Raw genomic sequence first — 19,195 nt, 5'->3', positions numbered from 1 at the left:
CAAATGGCAAAGACATAAGTATTTCCACCAAAATATCTTTCTTTTCCTCAAATATCTCCTAATACTCCTTTTTTTAACAAAAACCTCTTTGCACAAAACTCCCTCATTTCCTCACAATTTATACCGCACACCCCACTAATTGGTCACACTACCTTAATGTACTACGAAACTCTTGATCGACCTTTGAAACAAGGATCTCACTCAGATCAGTGAACAGTTTTGGATCTTCTCGACTATCAAAATTTAGTTGATGCGGTCTTAGTTTTTCACAAGTGATAGACCTAAACTAAATATACTGGCACAAATAACATCCAACCATTATTCACTAACAAAGACACTAAACATTACTCAAGCATAACAAGGAACCTGTCAGGAGCTGGTATCTATTCAAGTAAATTGGAATCGAATCCTGATGGATTTGTCAAGTAGAGTTTTGCAGCAGAAAAACAATGAAGAAGGAGCAGAGTTTTAGAGAGATAAAGACAAAGGAGCAAGAAGTAAACTGACTTGGAGGATATTATTGAAGACAAACTTAACAACCAAGATTCCAATGCCCTATTGGTAAACCCAATTCTTAATAGCGTGGGTGAAGAAAATGGGATTAAACAAGTATTTTCTTTTGGTTGGAAGCATGTCCACGGATAATGCTGAATTTAGAGATATGTATTCTTTGTCAACTCTATGCAATAGCCAAGTATTTTCATAAAATGTTGAAAATTGCATAATACACTTCGGTAGTTATGAAATTAATGAATAATAAATGTAGATGTTGATACATCTCCAAAATTGAATGTAATGAAAGGTTAGTAGCTGATACATCTCCAATATTGGCAATTTTTAGTAGCTGCACTTTGTAAAATGGGTTTTCCAAATTCTTGGATCAGGATCATTTCTCGGTGTGTCTCTTTCGATCCCTTACTCAATAATTATCAATGGGGTATCTTCACCAATATTTTATCCTACTTGTGGCCTCCAGCAAGGTTATCCATTATCTCCCTATTTATTCATCTTATGTCAACAGACTGTATCCTCCCTCTTAACAACTTTGGCAGAAATGAATTCATGTCCACCTATACAGGTCTATAATGGTAGACCTCTTTTATCCACTTGATGTTTGTGGATGACACTATGGTATTTTTTCAAATGTACCATAGAGGCAGTTGGAAAGTTAAAGGAAATGCTTGACACATATCGAGATGTTTCAGGCCTGGAAATCAATTTTGCTAAGTCAAGCTTCGTTGTTGGTCCAAACACCCCCACTGACCTAAGAATGGCCATCTCAAGATTATTTAATATTCAGTCTGTAGTAGGAAAATAGGAAGATACTTAGGACTCAATCACAATTTTTCTCAAAATAAATCCCAGTTGTTTGCTGAGCTCAAATCAAGAATTTTTAGGAGTATTGGGAAATGGAGGTCATCCAATCTTTTGGTTATGGGACGAATTGTCTTAGCAAAGCATGTGCTAAGTGCCCTCTCACAGTGTACCTTTGCAATGTTTCGCATCCCCCGCACCATAGCTCAAGCGATTGACAAGTACATGGTGGGATTTATTTGGACTGGGGATGTTGAAGGACATGGGATCCATTGGAAAGCATGGTCTATCCTATCTGTGTCCGAGTTTAAAGGGGGCTTGGGAATGCGATCTACAAAGGAAATAAATAGAGCTTTAGTGGCTAAATCGGCTTTGAGAATAATTTCTCAACCGGAAACCCTGTTTAGCCGTTTTTTCTTATACAAGTATTGCAGGAAAGCTAGTTTTCTATGTGTGCATGTACAACTAATGCCATTTGGGGATGGCAAAGTATTGTGGGGAAGAGACTTACTGAAGCTGGGACTCAAGTGGCGATTAATAAACGAAGCAAAAATAAAGTTGGAGGATAACTGGATTCCTGAATGTCAAAATCCTCTTCGTGGTATTTACGATTTGCCCCAATTGCTGAACATGCGAATTGCGGATTTCATTGACGTCACTACACAATGGAGGGAGTTGCTGATCAAAGTGTTTTTTCCTATCATGGTAGCCCGTAACATCCTTACAATTTATGTTCCGCAATGTGGGGGAGAGGATCACATGATATGAGAGTTAGAAAGGAGCGGGGTTTATTCCGTCAAATCGGGATATCATTTGGCTGCAACTGTTCGTCAGGATTAGAATCCATCGTCATCTTCACTATCCAAGGGGCAAATAATTCTGCAAAGTGTTTGGAAATGGTTATGGAGCCTAAGAATTCAATCACACATCCAATTCTTTGTTTGGCGATTGTTACATGATGCTTGTCCTACCAATTTAGCTTTATTCAAAAGAAATTGCTGTCTTTCCCCGGTATGCCTTCGATGTGGTACACATGAAGAATCAATTTCCCATTTATTCCTGAAACGTCAAAAATCGGTTAGAATTTGAAGAGCCTCATGGCTGGGGTTTAACTTCGAAACGGGTGCACCAATTCCTTTACCAATATGGTTGCAGCAATGGATTATAGAGGCTCCTGAGGATGAGGATTTAGTATTGTCTATTTACATTTTATGGAACATCTGGTTAGCGCGGAACAAATTTGTGTGGGAATGTAATGAAATGCAGGATGCTGGACTAAAGCAGAAGATACGTGCCAGGAAGAAGGAAGGGAGAAGGCGTGGAATCCAGTAACGGAAGGCGTGATCAAGAGGAATCACTTCAACAAAGGCGCGGAAGTTAAACCACGCCTTTGCTGGGTTTTCATCTGTTCTAACAGAAAGCCAAGAAGCGCGGCAACTTGCAGCAACTTGCAGACGCAATTGGGACACGCGCTTGATCCTTATTAGGTGTTGTTAGAAGTCTGTTAGGAGCTAATAACTATATAAAGCAGGCCTGTCTGCTTTATAGAGCAAGTTTTGAATCATTTCCTGTCTTGATTAGTTGTAATAGCTTGAGGAGCAATCCTCATAGTTTCCCTCTCAAATTTCCTTCAGTTCTTACACCTTCTTAGCTAAATTCATTACCTCTATTCTTGTAATTTGTTTTTTCCAGATTCATTAATGAAATTGAGTTCGATTCAATTACTGTTCCATTGATTCATTGTTAATTAGTCCTCTATTCGAGTTTGTTCCTTCTAATTTTCCAAAGCTCTGGCTTCTCTGGTTTCTGGTCCATAACAGTGGTATCAGAGCTAGCTACGAGCCATCGGGAAAAAATGACCAAAAACCAAGACGAAATGAGGAAGGAGATAACTGAACTAGGGAGTGTGGTTAGGACTTTTGCTAACAGAAGTGATGGACTGGAGCAAGCTGTGAGGATCATGGAGCACAGACAGGAGGGCACTGAGAAGGCTCTCAAAAACCTGGATCAAAAGTATGAAGGCATGATGAACATGATGGCGCAAATGTTAGCCAAACTGAACGACAAAGGAAAGGATGTAGAGGGCAGCAGCTCAGAGTTAGAATCAAGACATCAAGAAGGGAGCAGGAGAAAGAAAGAGCAGAAAGGAGCTATGGATAGATCTGAACCTCAGGGCCACAGGACTTTCACCAGATTACCTAAGGTGGACCTGCCATCATTCACTGGGGAAAATCCTAGGGAATGGATCAGAAAGGCCAATAAGTACTTCAAAATCAATGGAGTAGAGGAGGAAATGAAGTCTGAGGTTGCAGAACTCTATTTCAAGGATAAGGCAGATATCTGGTTTCATGGTGTATTCAATGGGAGGGAGGATATTCCATGGGGGGAGCTCTGCAATGCACTATGCGAGAGGTTTGGAGATGGCTCTCCTGAGGAAGCCATAGAAGAGTTCAACAAACTGATGCAAATAGGTTCAGTAGCTGACTACTTGGAGAAATTCGAAATGCTCAAAGCCCTGGTAATGCCTTCCCTTCCTCATTAGCAAGATTGCTATTACAAAACATGTTTTCTAAGTGGATTAAAGGAAGAAATAGTAACTATGGTAAAACTTGCCAAACCTAAAACACCGGCGGATGCTATAGAGGCTGCCAAACTGCAGGAGAGGAACCTGAGAGCATTGCAGAAAATCCACAAAGCCCCTTCCTATAGCCCCAGCTACCAGAAACCCCTGCTTAAAGCCCCACACCACCCCAAATTTCCTGACAAAATCCCAAGCTACCCCAAATTACCTGATAAACAAATCCCCAAAACCTGCCATAACCACTATAATACTCAGAACCAATTCAAAAGACTCACCCCAGCAGAGCTCAACCTTGGGAGGGAAAAGGGACTCTGCTTCAAATGTGCTGAACCATATACTATTGGGCATTTTTGTAAACAATCCCATTTAAACTTGTTAGTTATGGAGGAGAAAGAGATGCCAACTACTGAGGAAGAAGGGGGGAGAAAAGGGGAGACTGAGGTATTTTGTGACTGTATTGAGGGAGAATTAGAAAATGAGCATATAGAAGTTTCTATCCATGCTTTGGCAGGAGGGAGTGAGCACAAAACCATCAGGATAAAGGGGATGATTAGAGGGAAGACCATTATTGCCCTGGTTGACAGTGGCAGTACACATTGCTTCATGGATGAACAAGTGGCTAAGAGTTTGAATTTGGGAACTAAATGTGGAGCTCTGTCAGTTAGGGTGGCCAATGGAGAAAGGCTGCAGTCTAGGAGCATCACCAAGCCTGTAACATGGAAGATGCAGGGATATGAGTTCCAACACCATTTCAATACTCTAAGGTTAGGGGGGTGCGATATGATACTAGGAGTTGATTGGTTAGCTAGATACAGTCCAATGGAGTTTGACTTCAGAGGACTAAGTATGAGGTTCAAAAAGGGTAAGCAGCAAGTTGAACTAAAGGGGGAGGGCAATGCAGTACAGTTGAAGCTAATAAGGGGGGGTAGACTATACAAGTGGACCAGGAAACAAGCATATGGGATTCTGGCACAAGTGAGTGCAGTAGAAGATAAAGAGCCAGACCCTGAGCCAACATCACCAGAAATGGAGAAGTTACTGCAGAGGTTTAAGGATGTATTTCAAGAACCTCAAGGACTAACCCCTGAGAGGAGCCAGGATCACTGCATCACTCTCAAAGAGGGAGCAAAGCCATTCCAGATGAGGCCCTATAGGTGTCCCTACATCCAGAAGTCTGAGATTGAGAAACTAGTGCAGGAAATGCTGCAATCTGGGATCATTCAGCTGAGTAGCAGTCCTTTTGCTTCACCAGTACTTCTGGTCAAAAAGAAAGATGGCTCATGGAGATTCTGTGTGGATTACAGATAGCTGAACGATCTCACAGTCAAGAATAAGTTCCCTATGCCCCTTATTGATGAGCTGCTGGATGAACTGCATGGATCCAAGTACTACTCTAAAATTGACCTCAGAGCAGGGTACTTCCAAATAAGAGTTCGTGAAGAAGACATTCCCAAAACAGCCTTCAGGACACATTAAGGGTTATATGAATTTAAGGTCATGCCATTTGGTTTGACCAATGCTCCCGCAACCTTCCAGGGCCTGATGAATCAGGTATTTTAGAAACAACTAAGGAAGCATGTATTGGTATTTTTTGATGATATACTTATCTACAGCCCTACTCTAGAAGAACATATTAATCATGTTACTGAGGTCCTGGAGATTCTGAGGCAACACCAACTCTTTGCAAAAGAGAGTAAATGCTCTTTTGCTCAGAAACAAGTGGAATATCTAGGCCACATCATCTCAGCAGAAGGAGTAAGAGCTGATCCCAAGAAAATTGACAGCATGATGCAGTGGCCAAGACCAGGAAACACCAAGCAGCTGAAGGGATTCCTTGGTCTAACTGGTTACTACAGGAAGTTCGTCAAGGGGTATGGTGCTATTGCAAAACCCTTAACTAACCTCCTCAGGAAAGATGGCTATAACTGGGGAGAGGAAGCTGAAGATGCTTTCCAAAAGCTAAAGTTAGCTATGTGTAGCACTCCTGTACTCGCCCTTCCAGACTTCACCCAGCCCTTTGTGATAGAAACAGATGCTTGCTATGGAGGGATAGGGGCTGTCCTGATGTAGAATAAGAAGCCATTGGCTTTCCTCAGCCAAAGCCTGGGACAGAAGAATTTGGGAATGTCAATTTATGAAAAGGAACTGCTGGCTTTAGTCACAGCAGTCACTAAGTGGAGGCATTACTTAGAGGGGCACCATTTTATCATCAACATTGACCACCAAAGTTTGAAATATCTACTGGAACAGAGGATCACCACCCCCCTCCAACAGAAGTGGTTGACTAAACTGATGGGACTAAGTTATGAGATATGCTACAAAAAGGAGAAGGATAATATAGTGGCCGATGCATTCTCCAGAAGGGGAAATGAGGGACCTGAGTGTGCAGCAACTACAACAGTTATACCAGAATGGATGAAAGAGGTGATGGAAAGCTACACTGGAGATAGCTGGGCTCAAGATCTCATCAGGGGAATCCTAGCATCCCCAGAACAGGATTCAGCATACAACTATCAGAGTGGAATCCTGAGATATAAAGGAAGGGTGGTAGTAGGACAGGGAGGAGAAATAAGGAGGAAACTCATTACTGCCCTTCATGACTCCTAGTTAGGTGGACATTCAGGCATACAAGCCAGCTGGATAAGAGCCAAACAGCTATTCTATTGTCCAGGCATGTTCAAGGAAATCAAGGCAACAATATTACAGTGTGACACCTGCAGGAAGTGTAAGGATGAACGTATGGCTTATCCAGGACTGCTCCAACCCCTCCCCATCCCACAGCACTCTTGGAGTCATGTCACCATGGATTTCATAGAGGGGCTACCCAAATCAGAAGGGAAGGACACCATCCTAATTGTAGTGGACATGTTTACCAAATATGCTCACTTCATGAGCTTATCTCACCTTTTTGATGCCCCCAAAATAGCTAGAATTTTCCTGGATCATGTCAGTAAACTACATGGCATTCCACAAAGTATGATCTCAGATAGGGATAAGGTCTTTGTTAGTCAATTCTGGACTGAGCTATTCACACTATTGGGGGCAGGGTTAAGCCTGAGTATAGCCTACCACCCCCAAACAGATGGCCAAACAGAAAGGGTAAACCAAGTACTAGAAATGTATCTCAGGTGTATGTCTCACCTGGAGCCAAAGAGGTGGAACTCCTAGTTATCCTTGGCAGAATGGTGGTATAATACCACTTTCCATACTGCTGTACAGATGAGCCCTTTTGAGGCTCTTTATAGGACCAAACCACCCCAGCTAGCACTTGGACCCTATATGCAAACAAAGGTGGCAACAGTGGAAGACTACATAAGAGACAGGAAGAAAATGGACGAACTATTGCAACACAACCTAAAAGCAGCCCAGGAGAGAATGAAGAAATATGCTGATGAGCATAGGAGTGAAAGGGAATTCCAGGTTGGAGATTGGGTATATTTAAGGTTGCAACCTTACAGATATTCATCTGTGATGATCCGGAACAACACCAAATTATCTGCTAAGTACTTTGGCCCCTATTGTATAGAGGAAAGGATCGGAGAGGTGGCCTACAGGCTCAGGCTACCTACTACATCAAGGATCCACCCTGTGTTTCATGTGTCTCTGCTAAAGAAGAAGCTAGGGGACCTGACCACACCTATCCTGCAACTACCAGACACTGATGAAAGGGGGCAGATCAGAGTAGAGCCTGTGGCTCTGTTAAGCAGAATGATGATCAAGAGGAAGAATGCAGCTGTAACTCAATCGTTTATCCAGTGGTGGGGAACTGATCTTGCAGAAGCAACTTGGGAAGATGCTGAGCAAATAAGAGAGAAGTTTCCCCAATTTCGACCTTGAGGACAAAGGTCTTATGAGAGGGAGGTATTGTAATGAAATGCAGGATGCTGGACTAAAGCAGAAGATACGTGCCAGGAAGAAGGAAGGGAGAAGGAGTGGAATCCAGTAACGGAAGGCGTGATCAAGAGGAATCACTTCAGCAAAGGCGCGAAAGTTAAACCACGCCTTTGCTGGGTTTTCATATGTTCTAACAGAAAGCCAAGAAGCGCGGCAACTTGCAGCAACTTGTAGACGCAATTGGGACACGCGATTGATCCTGATTAGGTGTTGTTAGAAGTCTGTTAGGAGCTAATAACTATATAAAGCAGGCCTGTCTGCTTTATAGAGCAAGTTTTGAATCATTTCCTGTCCGGATTAGTTGTAATAGCTTGAGGAGCAATCCTCATAGTTTCCCTCTCAAATTTCCTTCAGTTCTTACACCTTCTTAGCTAAATTCATTACCTCTATTCTTGTAATTTGTTTTTTCCAGATTCATTAATGAAATTGAGTTCGATTCAATTACTGTTCCATTGATTCATTGTTAATTAGTCCTCTATTCGAGCTTGTTCCTTCTGATTTTCCAAAGCTCTGGCTTCTCTGGTTTCTGGTCCATAATAGGGAAGGTGCACGATTAAGCCTGGAAAATATTTTGCTCCCTGCGCAAGCGATGTATCGAATGAAATTGCCATGGCAGGAAGATACTGAATACCGGTACTCTTCAAATCTAAATGCTTGTAAGAAGCCAGTCAGCAAAGGAAATCTTAAGCTATTTTTTGATGAACAAGGGACAGACCATTGGCAGTGCCAGTTAGTCACCACCATTGATGGATCCTTTGCTTTAGATTTGACATTAGATATCACATGCATAATACGGCAACAGCATGGGTCATTGAAGACAACAGGGACAAGTTGATATTTCAGCATTCTATGAAAATCCTAGCTCTGACAGCTTTGCGGACAGAGGCTTTAGCATGTTTCTGGGCTGTTAGGTACCTTCGCACTGTCTCCTGCTATTCGGCTCAAATCAGAACTGATTATCTTTTGATGATTCATTGCCTAGCTGATCCGGAGAGTTGTCCTCAACAAATCCGCTCTATAATAGATGACATCCTATATATTTGTAGTGTTTTCTCTGCAATCCAAGTTGACAAGGTTAGGAGATCTTCAGTAGCTAAAGCCCATAATTTGGCATATGTATCTACAATTTCTCAAGTGAAGTAATGAAATTTATTTCATTTCTTAAACAAAAAGATTAGCTATGAGAAATTGTATGAATTGTAGTTTTTCGCAGAAAAATTTTACGTTTACATACATCAAATTGTTATAGTGCACTTTTCTATAAAAAAAACTTCTAAAAATAGCAATCCAAACGATCCCAATAGGCATTACTTTTTATGCCAAACAAATTATCGAAATCAAATATGACATCAAGTGGCAAAGAGCAAATATGTGAAGAATCAAATTGCTTAAATTTATCTAGATGACTAAACAAAATTTTTTAGAAATATGAGTGACGTTGTAATTGTTTTCGTTATCAACATATATAGAATAAGAGCCAAAGAGCTGTTTGGTTCCTTCGTTTTCGTCGTCCTCTCACGTGTGTTGTGCGTGGTTCCTGACAGGTACAACGATGCCATTTGCGTTGTGTCGTTCAATTTCAATTTGTTGTCTTTCGCTCGCTTCGTCCAGCACATTCGTCACTATTGTACATTAGAAAAAAGGCTGTCTAGCCACACACTTTTCATAATGGCAATAAATAATTTCTCTGCTACTTTTACTTTTACTCTTCAGCCATTTCAGCCTTTTAGTCTGAGCATTAATGGGGAGCTTTGCTGCTTGCTCTCCTAGCACTATTCGCCATAATGCTTCTCTTCCGAGTATTTTTCTTATATTTTCACCGCTTACCCCCCTCCTCTCTCCCTTTCCTTTCTCCTTCGCCTCATCTTCATCCTCAGAAGCTCCGCCCTCAATCTCTCTTTTTCTTATCCTCTTCTTCGTCAACCATATCCCTGAGCCTATCAATTTTCCAAAAATCGCTACAAACTCTCCTATTCTCAGGCTGTTGAGGTCTGATTTTCCACTGCCTAGAAATTATCAGCAAACACAGCAAGCAAGTAGGAGCAAAAAGAAACAAGCATAAGATGAAACTCTCCTATTCTCATTCCGTTTGTGGTTGGTTCTGCTTACGTATGTTCTTTTTTTATATCTTTTTTCCCCGGGCTTAATTAAGCTAATGTTTAGTCTTATTTTTTCTAACTACTTGAATGCAGTTGGAGGATAAAGGATGTTGTTGTTTTGCTTTCAGAGATATTCATCCCTTGGCGCTGAAGCTTTTTCATCTAGCTACTCTGTTTTTCCCCATTTTTCCCTGGTATTCTTTTTTCCCTTCGAAAGCTTACCTATGTTCTTTTTTAAAATCTTTTTCCCCTGGAGTTTAGTCAAGCAAATGTTTAGTCTTATTTTTTCTAATTACTTGTGTGCAGTTGAGGGATAAAGGACGTTGTTGTTCGTCCCTAAGCGCTAAAGCTTTTCCGTCTAGCTGCTCTGTTTTTCTCTACTTTTTCCCTGGTATTTTTTTCCCCTCGAAAGTTTTGCTAGCGCCGGAGCTTGCTTCTTCATTGAGTCTGTGTTTTCTACATTTTGGACTAGATACTTTTTGCTTATGTGTTGCCTTTTACGCTTGTTTTGCGTGTTGCTTGGGTTTTTTTCCCTTGTTCTTGGCACTTACATTTTCCCTTTTTCATTCTTTTTTTCCCTTTTATGTTTGCTGTAACGCCTGGCTATTGTGCTTTTTTCTTCTTTTTCCTCCTGTACTCTCTTCGTTGTTGTTTTAATTTCTTTTTTTGTTTTTGGTTTTTTTTCCATGCGGTGCACTAGATGCCTACCTATTCTTGCTCTCTAGGGTTTTCTTAAATTTCCTCCACTTGCCGCTGCTCTCTCTTCTCTCTCTTCCCCTTCTCTTTTGCCTTACCTTCATCCTTAGAAGCTCCGTCGCAGCTACTTCATTTCCTCTTTTCCAAAACATTCGATCTCTCATTTTTTTCCCCTTTTCTCTTGGTTTTGTGTTAAAACCTTCATTGCATTGATTTTTTTTCACTTTTTTTTTAGGTTGTAGCTGGAATGATTTTTAATTTCTGGACTCTTATTCTCAGTCTAAGATAGAGTTGGAAGCGCAAAAGCATCTTCCGCCGCTTGCTCTGTTTTTTGCTCTTTTTAAGGTACTACCTTCTTTGTTCTGAGGTTCTTTCCCATTTTTTTCTATTTCCCTTGTTCGAGCTTTTGTGGATTAGCCCATATTTTCAAAGAGACATCATCTTACAAGTTTTCTCATCCTTGATGAATAGTGGCAAACTTGATGCTTTATTATTACTGGTTTTGCTTATCATGCCTTGCTTTTTCTGATGTAGAGAATGTTCAATTTAGCAAATTAATACGCCTTTCATCCTTTTCTTGTGCCTTTTGCTTTATTACTGGGGAAGGAATATGTATTTGCTGCAAATTCAGATAACTTGGGTGCAGCTGTTAATTTAAGTATGCTTGCTTAGTCTGATGACTTGACATCTGTTTCCCAATATATAATGCTTAATCACTTGCTTTATGATGATGGATCTTCTAACAAATGTCTTGGCAATTCATGGTACTTCTATTTCCTTAATTCAATCTTCCAGAAATCTTAAACCACTTGATCAGTAACAAGAATGAATACTGCATGAAGGTAACAAAAGAGTTTTACACTTTTGCTTCTATGTATCAAATACTTCTCCTACGGTCTTGTCCCTTGTGTTTGGCAGGTCACTCCAAAAACATTGGCTAATGTTAAAGGTACTGATTTCTTATGAAGGAATAATGTAGGTATGTATTCCTCTCTATGGCTTCATCTTTCTTTTCCATTTCTGGGTGTAGAAAAAGAGAGAAGGAAAAGAAAAGTTGTTTAACAAGTTCTTGACTTTTAGCAATTCCTCGAGAATCATAATCCACAAAGGTGATAGCTTCTGACTCACATGAAAAGACAATTTCTTTGTTTGTTGTTCAGCGTGTCTTTTTCTCTTGCAACCATATTTAGTTGTAAGTTGTAGAAAGCTTCGTGTAACCATATCTTGGTGTAATAACCGTTTCCTTGTCCTCCCCTTAGACATGAAATTAGCTCACAAGTCCCTGAATTTACCGATCAAAGATCAGAGAATGTGTAATTAGCATTGACACCCAAAAGTTTTTACCTCCTTTGATAATCAGAAATTGCATTCTGTAAGTTTTAGAGGTTACAAAGGGTTTTTTGGTTTATTTTGGTGCCCAAAGTTTGCAAGAGACGAGCACAATTAAGGTCCAAAATAACATCAGTCTTGTATTAGGTCCATTAAGTTCTGAGTTTCTCTCACACATTTATTAAGCATTTAGAAGTCATGAACTGCTGATACATCTTTTGGAAGGCAAATGATGCCCTCCAGCCAAATACTGAAGGGCATCCATGGCATAGCAGCTCTCAATCCACTTGTTCTGATTGAAGAGTAGCTATGGTTAAACTATTAAACTTCAATTCCCCTGAGCTTGACCAATCCTCCAGTTCAGTTTTTATAGTTTTAGACAACCTGCTGCATATGCCTTTTCTCTACTAATCCCAGTTTCCAAGGGTAGGATGGGTAATTACTTTCTGAAGGGGATGTTCTGAGTTAAGCGTAATCGTAGGAGAAGTTATTGCAATGATGCTGTGCCCATGGTTCAAAGATTCGGCTGAGACCAAGATGACTCGGCCGAGGCGTCACCGTCTCGGCCCTCACTGATACGATACCGTGACGAAACGATACCTTGATACTCAACTCGCCGAGATGTCACCGTGAAGGGTTGAAACGGCCGAGTCACACCGAATCACTCCGAGTCATCCCGAGTCAACTCGAATTTTTATTATTTTTACTAATTTTTTAATTATTTTTGTTTATCATATTTTTTACAATTTTTAGAATATTAAATATTTTAAAAATTTGCGTTTCACCGAGACCGCGACCGATATGCTGAGACCGATGTGGAATGGTCCAAACCGTGACTGCGACTTTGAACCATGGCTGTGCCCCTCTAGGTTGGGAACCAAAAAAGTGGTATGACAAGGCTAAAGAAGTTTTTTTCTAGATGACAAGCTTCTACCTATTGACTAGCCACATATACTCTTGTTTTTGTCTCTCTTTAATTCCAGGTTGTTCACTCTACCTCTTTACATGCTTAACTCCCTAGAGAAAAGGATGGGTATATTCTTGCTATCCTTATTGAATGAGTCCAGAGTTGCATTTCACAATAAATGCTGGTTATTTACTACTTTCTATTTTACAAGTGGACAGCAATTAGCCAGTGAGTCCACCATGATATGATCTACGTTCCAATAGGATACACACTTTGGAGCAGGCATGTTTAAGATGAACGCCCTGAGAGGAGGTTCCTTTCTTGGGAGATCACACACAAGGGAACCTATGAAATAGAGCTTGCACTGGCGGAGCACCAGGGAAAGTATATGGCATTGATGGTGAAGAGGCTTGCCCTACCTCATTCCTTTACAAATGATCATAAAGACAGTAGCTAGCCCCTGCAGAAGCCTTTATTGGTTGTGTCATGCTATTGTATACTGTAATTTCATTTTTTGCCTTGTATCTATACCAATGGCACTTTTCCTTTGTGATTCTGGAGGGTGTGAGAGCATACTCCTTATGTGTAAATAGTTGACAAATTGGTAGCCATTCTAAAGTTGATCGCTATTTGCAAATTGTTTGTTCACGGGAAGTTACCGAGTATGCAATGCAGAAGACTCCATCAAACAAGAACTCCATTTATTCCAAAGTTGGCGTTTACCTTCAGAATTTATCTTTAGTCAGTTAATGTAAACTAAAAGTGTACCACTGCATGGTGATTATTAATTTTTATATTGTTAGCTGAAATTTGTATCCACCCTTCATGATTTTCCTGCTTTTGATATATTTGAGTTCTCATATGAATCAGGAAGATTTGGGATATGGTCTACTTTCTGAATTAAAAGCCCAAAAATTATACTAATATAAATGTTTTCACTATTTTGAGAGCCTGAAAATACCAAAATCCAACCCCCTAATGATGTTTATAAGTTTAAGTAGCTGCATCTTTAGGAAATTGATGGATCTCGTAACTAAACCATAGTGCAACCTAGCCTTGACATAGCAAGTGTAGATGGCAATTTGGACAAAATTCTCTAATATTCTGGTTCTTTGTTGAGAATAACACTTCTATTTTTTTACATGATTACATCGTTATATTAAAGTGTGCTCTAATTTTGTAACTAAATTTCATCAGAAACAAACAAATTCTATTAATGGATCCATTTTGGATTAAGTACAAATCATTTTGCTAAATTGGGCATGTTCATCTCCTTTTTCCACCGTGCACAGCGCGGTTTATGCCTCCTAGTCTTATTTCACATGTCAAACCCATGTAAGTGCAGAAATTAAGTAAGATTTGGATTATATTGCGACCAAAACAAACATGATCCATCCTCTACGACACAAAGAAGAAGACAATTTTCGGGGCTTTGCACGTTATGGAACAGCTTTCAAGAATTAAAAGGTAGGAAAAATCGTTGAGTCATAGAAGTCCAATTCTTGGAGGATAAAGTATGGGCTAATTCCTCATAATATTGTCCAGGGAAAAAAAATCCAACAAATGTGCCTCTAATAGAGTCCATTTCTAAAACTATACCTGTCATGATAACACAAGACGACAAGTAACAAGGTTTTTTAAAAAAAAATATTCTTGGGGAGCCACTTTTTTTTAATAAAAAATTCAAGCCTTTTTTTAAATTAAAAATAAAAATTTGAGCCTGCGGGTCGGTAATCTTACAAATAGGCATCTAGAAACCTTTCATTTGCAAATTGATGAGGATTTGATGGTGTTGGCCTCCGGTGGCAGGTCCAAAGTACACAAAAGTCAGATAACTTTAGTCATGGACTCATGGTGTGCTTTTTCTGGATGAATTCTCTGAAATGTTCTATTCTTTCCAGAAGAAAACCAGTCCCATTGCCATGCTAATTCTTCAAGTCAAAGAAAAAAAGATTGTAGACTAGATACATGCTGTAATTTACTGTATCTAATTTGACATATTTCATGTTTATTTTCAGAAAAAAAAAAGAAGAAATAGATATTCTTGAAACATGCTTGAATATTCAGTGAATTCCATTTGGATTCTTAGGTTCTTGAAATTTTTTGTGTACCAAAAAAACGAAGGATGGAATCTTCACCAGTGGGAAATCTAGGGCTGCAAACGAGCCGAGCCGAGTCGAGTTTTGAGCTAATCGAACCGAGTCTCGACTAAATTTTATCAAGCTCGAGCTCGAGCTCGACGAGTCGGCAATTTTCGAGCTCGAGCTCGAAAAAAAATAAAAAATAAATAAAATAATATTTTTTTGAATAAATAATAAAATATTTAGGATATATACGTAATTTTACTATAAAAATAAAAAATATATATTATATACGTAATTTTATTATTAAATAAAAATAAAAAATATATATATATATACTCAAGCTCGCGAGCTCGCGAGCCTAACGAGCTTAATATTCTTGGCTCAAGTTCGAGCTCGATTTTGACTCGAGCCGGCTTGAGCTCGACTCGAGCTTGACTCGAGCCACTCGCGAGGGCTCGATTCGTTTGCACCCCTAGGGAAATCCCAGCCGGACAAAAACTTGTGTAGAAGCGGCCTACGGCCTCACTAATACACCGAACAGTCCACAAGTTACCACATCACCACAATAATTTTTTAATGCAACTCCCGTTCCTCTCTGTCAACACCGCCCCCTTCTTCCTCTGCCTTTTAAAAAAAATAATAATAAATTTATCAAAATGCAGTAGAGATACAAATCAAGATCTGAATCGCTACATGGTTTTTCCAGATTAAGGTTTCTTCTACTTTCCTCCCCAAGTTTGATTCCCCCACTTTTGGTAAGATCTCTAATTCCCCCCTTCAAACTTTGATTTTTTTTTCTTTGTTTTTAATTTCTGGATAAAAAATAAAAGGCCCATGTGGTATAATTATCTTATAGAAAAGTCCCTTGTGATTTTAAATCATACACATCAGTACGTCATAATTTAAAGTAAAGTGAAAAAATGAAGGGAAATCATGAAATTTAATGTGTTTGATGCAAATGCACAGAAACTGCACATGGTTCTTCCAAAAAATATTTTTTTAAAGCAAATTTTGACCTAAAATTCCTATTTTGCCCCTCGTACCTTAATAAAACAACCATAATTCTTCTTCAATTTTGCTCCAAACTTGTAAAAATCGATGATTTTTGCTTATATTATTAGTGAATAAAACTAATGAATCAAAAACAATTTGTTTTAGGCTATTTTTTGCTTATATTATTAGAGTATTTCTATCATTTCACTCAAAACCATTTGTTTTAACAATTTCCGTTGATATTTCAAATTACTTCAAACCATGAGATACCGACATGTATGATTTGAAACTACAAAGGGCTTTTCTATAAGATAGCTATACCATAGGGGTTTTTTGTTGTTTTTTACCCTTAATTTCTAGCTAGATTTCTTCTGTAAATTTGGGAATACTTTTGGGTTTGCAAACCTTCCGTTGTTTTATAAAAAAAATTCAAACCCCAGCTGGATTTTGTAAGAGAAAAAGGGGGGAAAAAGTAGGAAGAAAGCAGTGGTGGCTACGGTGGAGGTCCGGTGATCATCATGTCCAAAAGAATAAAATGATGGTCGTGACGGTGAATGAAAGAAAGGTGCTGGAAGGTGGTGGTGGTAGAAGAGAGGAGAGGTAGGATTAAAGTGCTCTTAAGGTTTCATTTTGGAAAGGGATTTTCCATAAAAAAATCTCTAAGTTTTCTATGAACATATTTTCAATCACTTTTTTATTTCACATATATCAAATCGTTACAGTACATTTTCTATAAAAATTTCAAAAAATTACAATTCAAACACAACCTAAGAATGTTAAATGTAGAAGAATGGGAGAATTGGTTGGGAAGCCATTCCCAATGGAACACCCGCGATGGTGGCCAGCCATGTACCATGCGTGAGCAAGGGCTGGCGACTAGTGAGTTGGAAGAAAAGTGAGTGAACAATTTCTGCTTTTAGAAAAAATGGTATCCTAGACCCGTTTGGCAAATGAGTTTTTTTTTATATATCATTCGGTTTATAGGTAGGGCCATACACAGAGTTTCTATTTGGCAAATGAAATTTTTGAGTGTTTATCTAAAATTTTACTGCAACTTATTGTAGAATTTGTTAAAAAAAATTTTAAAAATTCGTAAAACTTTTTATATTTTTTCTTTTCTTTTTCTTTCTTTCTTTTTTCTTTTCTTTCCTCTTCTCTTCTTTTCTCTCACCCCACCACTAATCTTACTCCCTCCCTACTGCTGGTCGCCGATGAATGTTCAGCAACAGCTGGAGGAGAAGGAGGAGAGAGAGAGAGACAGAGAGAGAGAGGAGGAGGGAACGGTGTTATTGCCGGTGGTCTTATCTGTGAGAACCCGAAAATTTTCTTATTTTTATAGAATATTACTGGAATATTTAAATGATTATTCACTCATTTTCTTCGAATTATTTATTTCGACCATTTTAAATCCATTTATATGGAATGACGCCTCTTTATAATTTTAAAGCGTTTTGTTGAAAAATTTGCTTTTCGAAAATTTGTTTAGTCCGGAACGACGGGTGCACGTTTTTCTAGGCCATACTTGAATCGGGAGTGTATTATTTATTGGAGAATTAAGAACGATCAATAATAGATTAAGAAAGGTTAATGGAGGAATTAATACTCAATTCACGTGAGGACTCGTAAAATTATTATTTTAAAATCCCTAATTTTGGCTAAATTAATTATTTATTTAGATTTTTGCCACGAATAATATTTTCTAACCTTATTAGACCTAAGTACATGGTTTTATAGTTTCGTTATATTTTTAAAGTGTCTCGTTTCAAAAATTATTTTCTTATAAGCTTGTTTAGTGAAAAGGTGAAAACGTGTCCAAACACTTTAGCCAATTGAGAATAAAATAAGTTCAAAAATTTGAGACATATACAATGGTCCTAAAATAGACAATTTTAGGTTTAAGCACACAAGTGATAGCTAGTGGTACGATCGTTATAAGAATTTATCGAAGGTTTCATTTTATTGCGCCTAAATTGGAAATACGTGTTTTCACGTGCGCGCTTAATTGAGGGACTTTGGACAATTATTTTGGAACAATTAAGAATGAATAATATTTATATGAATGTAAGTGCCCTAGAGGTTTAGTGCACTAGTGCAACAAACTTAAGGGAAATTGAACACAAAACGCGCGAGTAGGGCACTAGTTGCAATTAAATTTTTAGTACTTAAAATATTAGACGGTCGGCGTTCTTTGTACGCAAAAAGAAATCAGACTAACATGCATATCTGCAAGCTTCATGGATGGCTAGCAACTGCAGCAAAGAGCAACCGAACACTTCCACCATTTCCTCTACAAACTCCACCAAATTCAACCAAAACTTCACACACACTTAGCTCTTCACTTGGACAATCACTTGGACAAAGAAGGAGCTGCACATTCACGATTTTTCTTGGGGCTTTTGGACACCAAAATCTGACCTTTTAGCACACAAGGTAACCATGATCCACTCTTCAAATCTTGTTCATTGAAGGCCAACTCACACTTAAGAGCTTGATTATGCTTATGGGTAGCTTATTATTGTTAGAAATTGTTAAATGTGGGCTCTATGAACTCCCACTTTGAGTTGATGGCTATGATGATGTTTGATGATGATTTTATTGTTGAATTAGTGCTTAAGAGAGTAGATTAAAGGTGCATTATCGCCAGAAACTTCATTGAGCTCTTGAAGCAAAAAGTTCCTATTTTACCCCTGCTCTGTTCGGTCACTTTAATGCAGAAATTTGAGGATTTAATGGCTTGATTGTGTTGTTTATATGTTGTAGTAGTTGTGTAAAAATTTTCATTGAAAAATACTGAGTTTTGGTTGGTCAAACGAATTTATTCCCAAAGCTAGTAATCTGGAAAACGGTTTCGTCGTAATCCAGACCAGTATTCGTATTTCATCCATAACTCCGTACTTCGATGTCGAAATCAAGTGCCGTTAGCGGCATTTGAAACTAGACGTTCCCATCTTTCCAACGGTATATAATGCATGTTCTGGTTCCATGTGTGTGAACCGCACCACTCATCTGAATTCAGCTGCCCTGTTTCGCCGTTCTGCCGAAATGATTTGATGATGCTGCAACTTTAGGCTTAATTTCGAGCTAGTTGCATGCTGAAACTTAAAACGATTTCTTCTGTGAAATTATAGTCCTATGCATGTATTTTCTAACACTATCAACCATGCTCAAATCCGAGTTAAATTGAGTGAGTTATGATCAAAATACGGTGACTGTTTTGTTCTTGAAAGCCTTGGATTTGGACAGATTTGACGTGACATTTGTGGTGGTCTTACTAAATGAATTTCTTGATACTAAACAC

General features: G+C 38.9%; 2 protein-coding genes across 2 annotated transcripts; both read left to right on the top strand.

The window, feature by feature from the left end:
* The first annotated feature begins 1,434 nt into the window (after window positions 1–1,434).
* LOC140008690 (uncharacterized mitochondrial protein AtMg00310-like) lies at window positions 1,435–2,082 on the top strand. The gene has a single exon (XM_072053542.1). It carries the CDS (start codon window positions 1,435–1,437, stop codon window positions 2,080–2,082), a length of 648 nt encoding a protein of 215 aa, XP_071909643.1.
* Window positions 2,083–3,913: 1,831 nt separating this feature from the next.
* LOC140008689 (uncharacterized) lies at window positions 3,914–5,203 on the top strand. The gene has a single exon (XM_072053541.1). The coding sequence runs from the start codon at window positions 3,914–3,916 to the stop codon at window positions 5,201–5,203; it is 1,290 nt and encodes a 429-aa protein (XP_071909642.1).
* Window positions 5,204–19,195: the final 13,992 nt, after the last annotated feature.

This window comes from Coffea arabica, chromosome 6c (assembly GCF_036785885.1).
Source record: "Coffea arabica cultivar ET-39 chromosome 6c, Coffea Arabica ET-39 HiFi, whole genome shotgun sequence".
Taxonomy (NCBI): domain Eukaryota; kingdom Viridiplantae; phylum Streptophyta; class Magnoliopsida; order Gentianales; family Rubiaceae; genus Coffea; species Coffea arabica.
This window is presented reverse-complemented; position numbering and strand designations above follow the sequence as displayed.

Bases quoted from the DNA above. Each gene is read 5' to 3' on its own strand.
- LOC140008689 (XM_072053541.1), top strand. From the start codon at position 3,914: ATGGTAAAACTTGCCAAACCTAAAACACCGGCGGATGCTATAGAGGCT.
- LOC140008690 (XM_072053542.1), top strand. From the start codon at position 1,435: ATGGGACGAATTGTCTTAGCAAAGCATGTGCTAAGTGCCCTCTCACAG.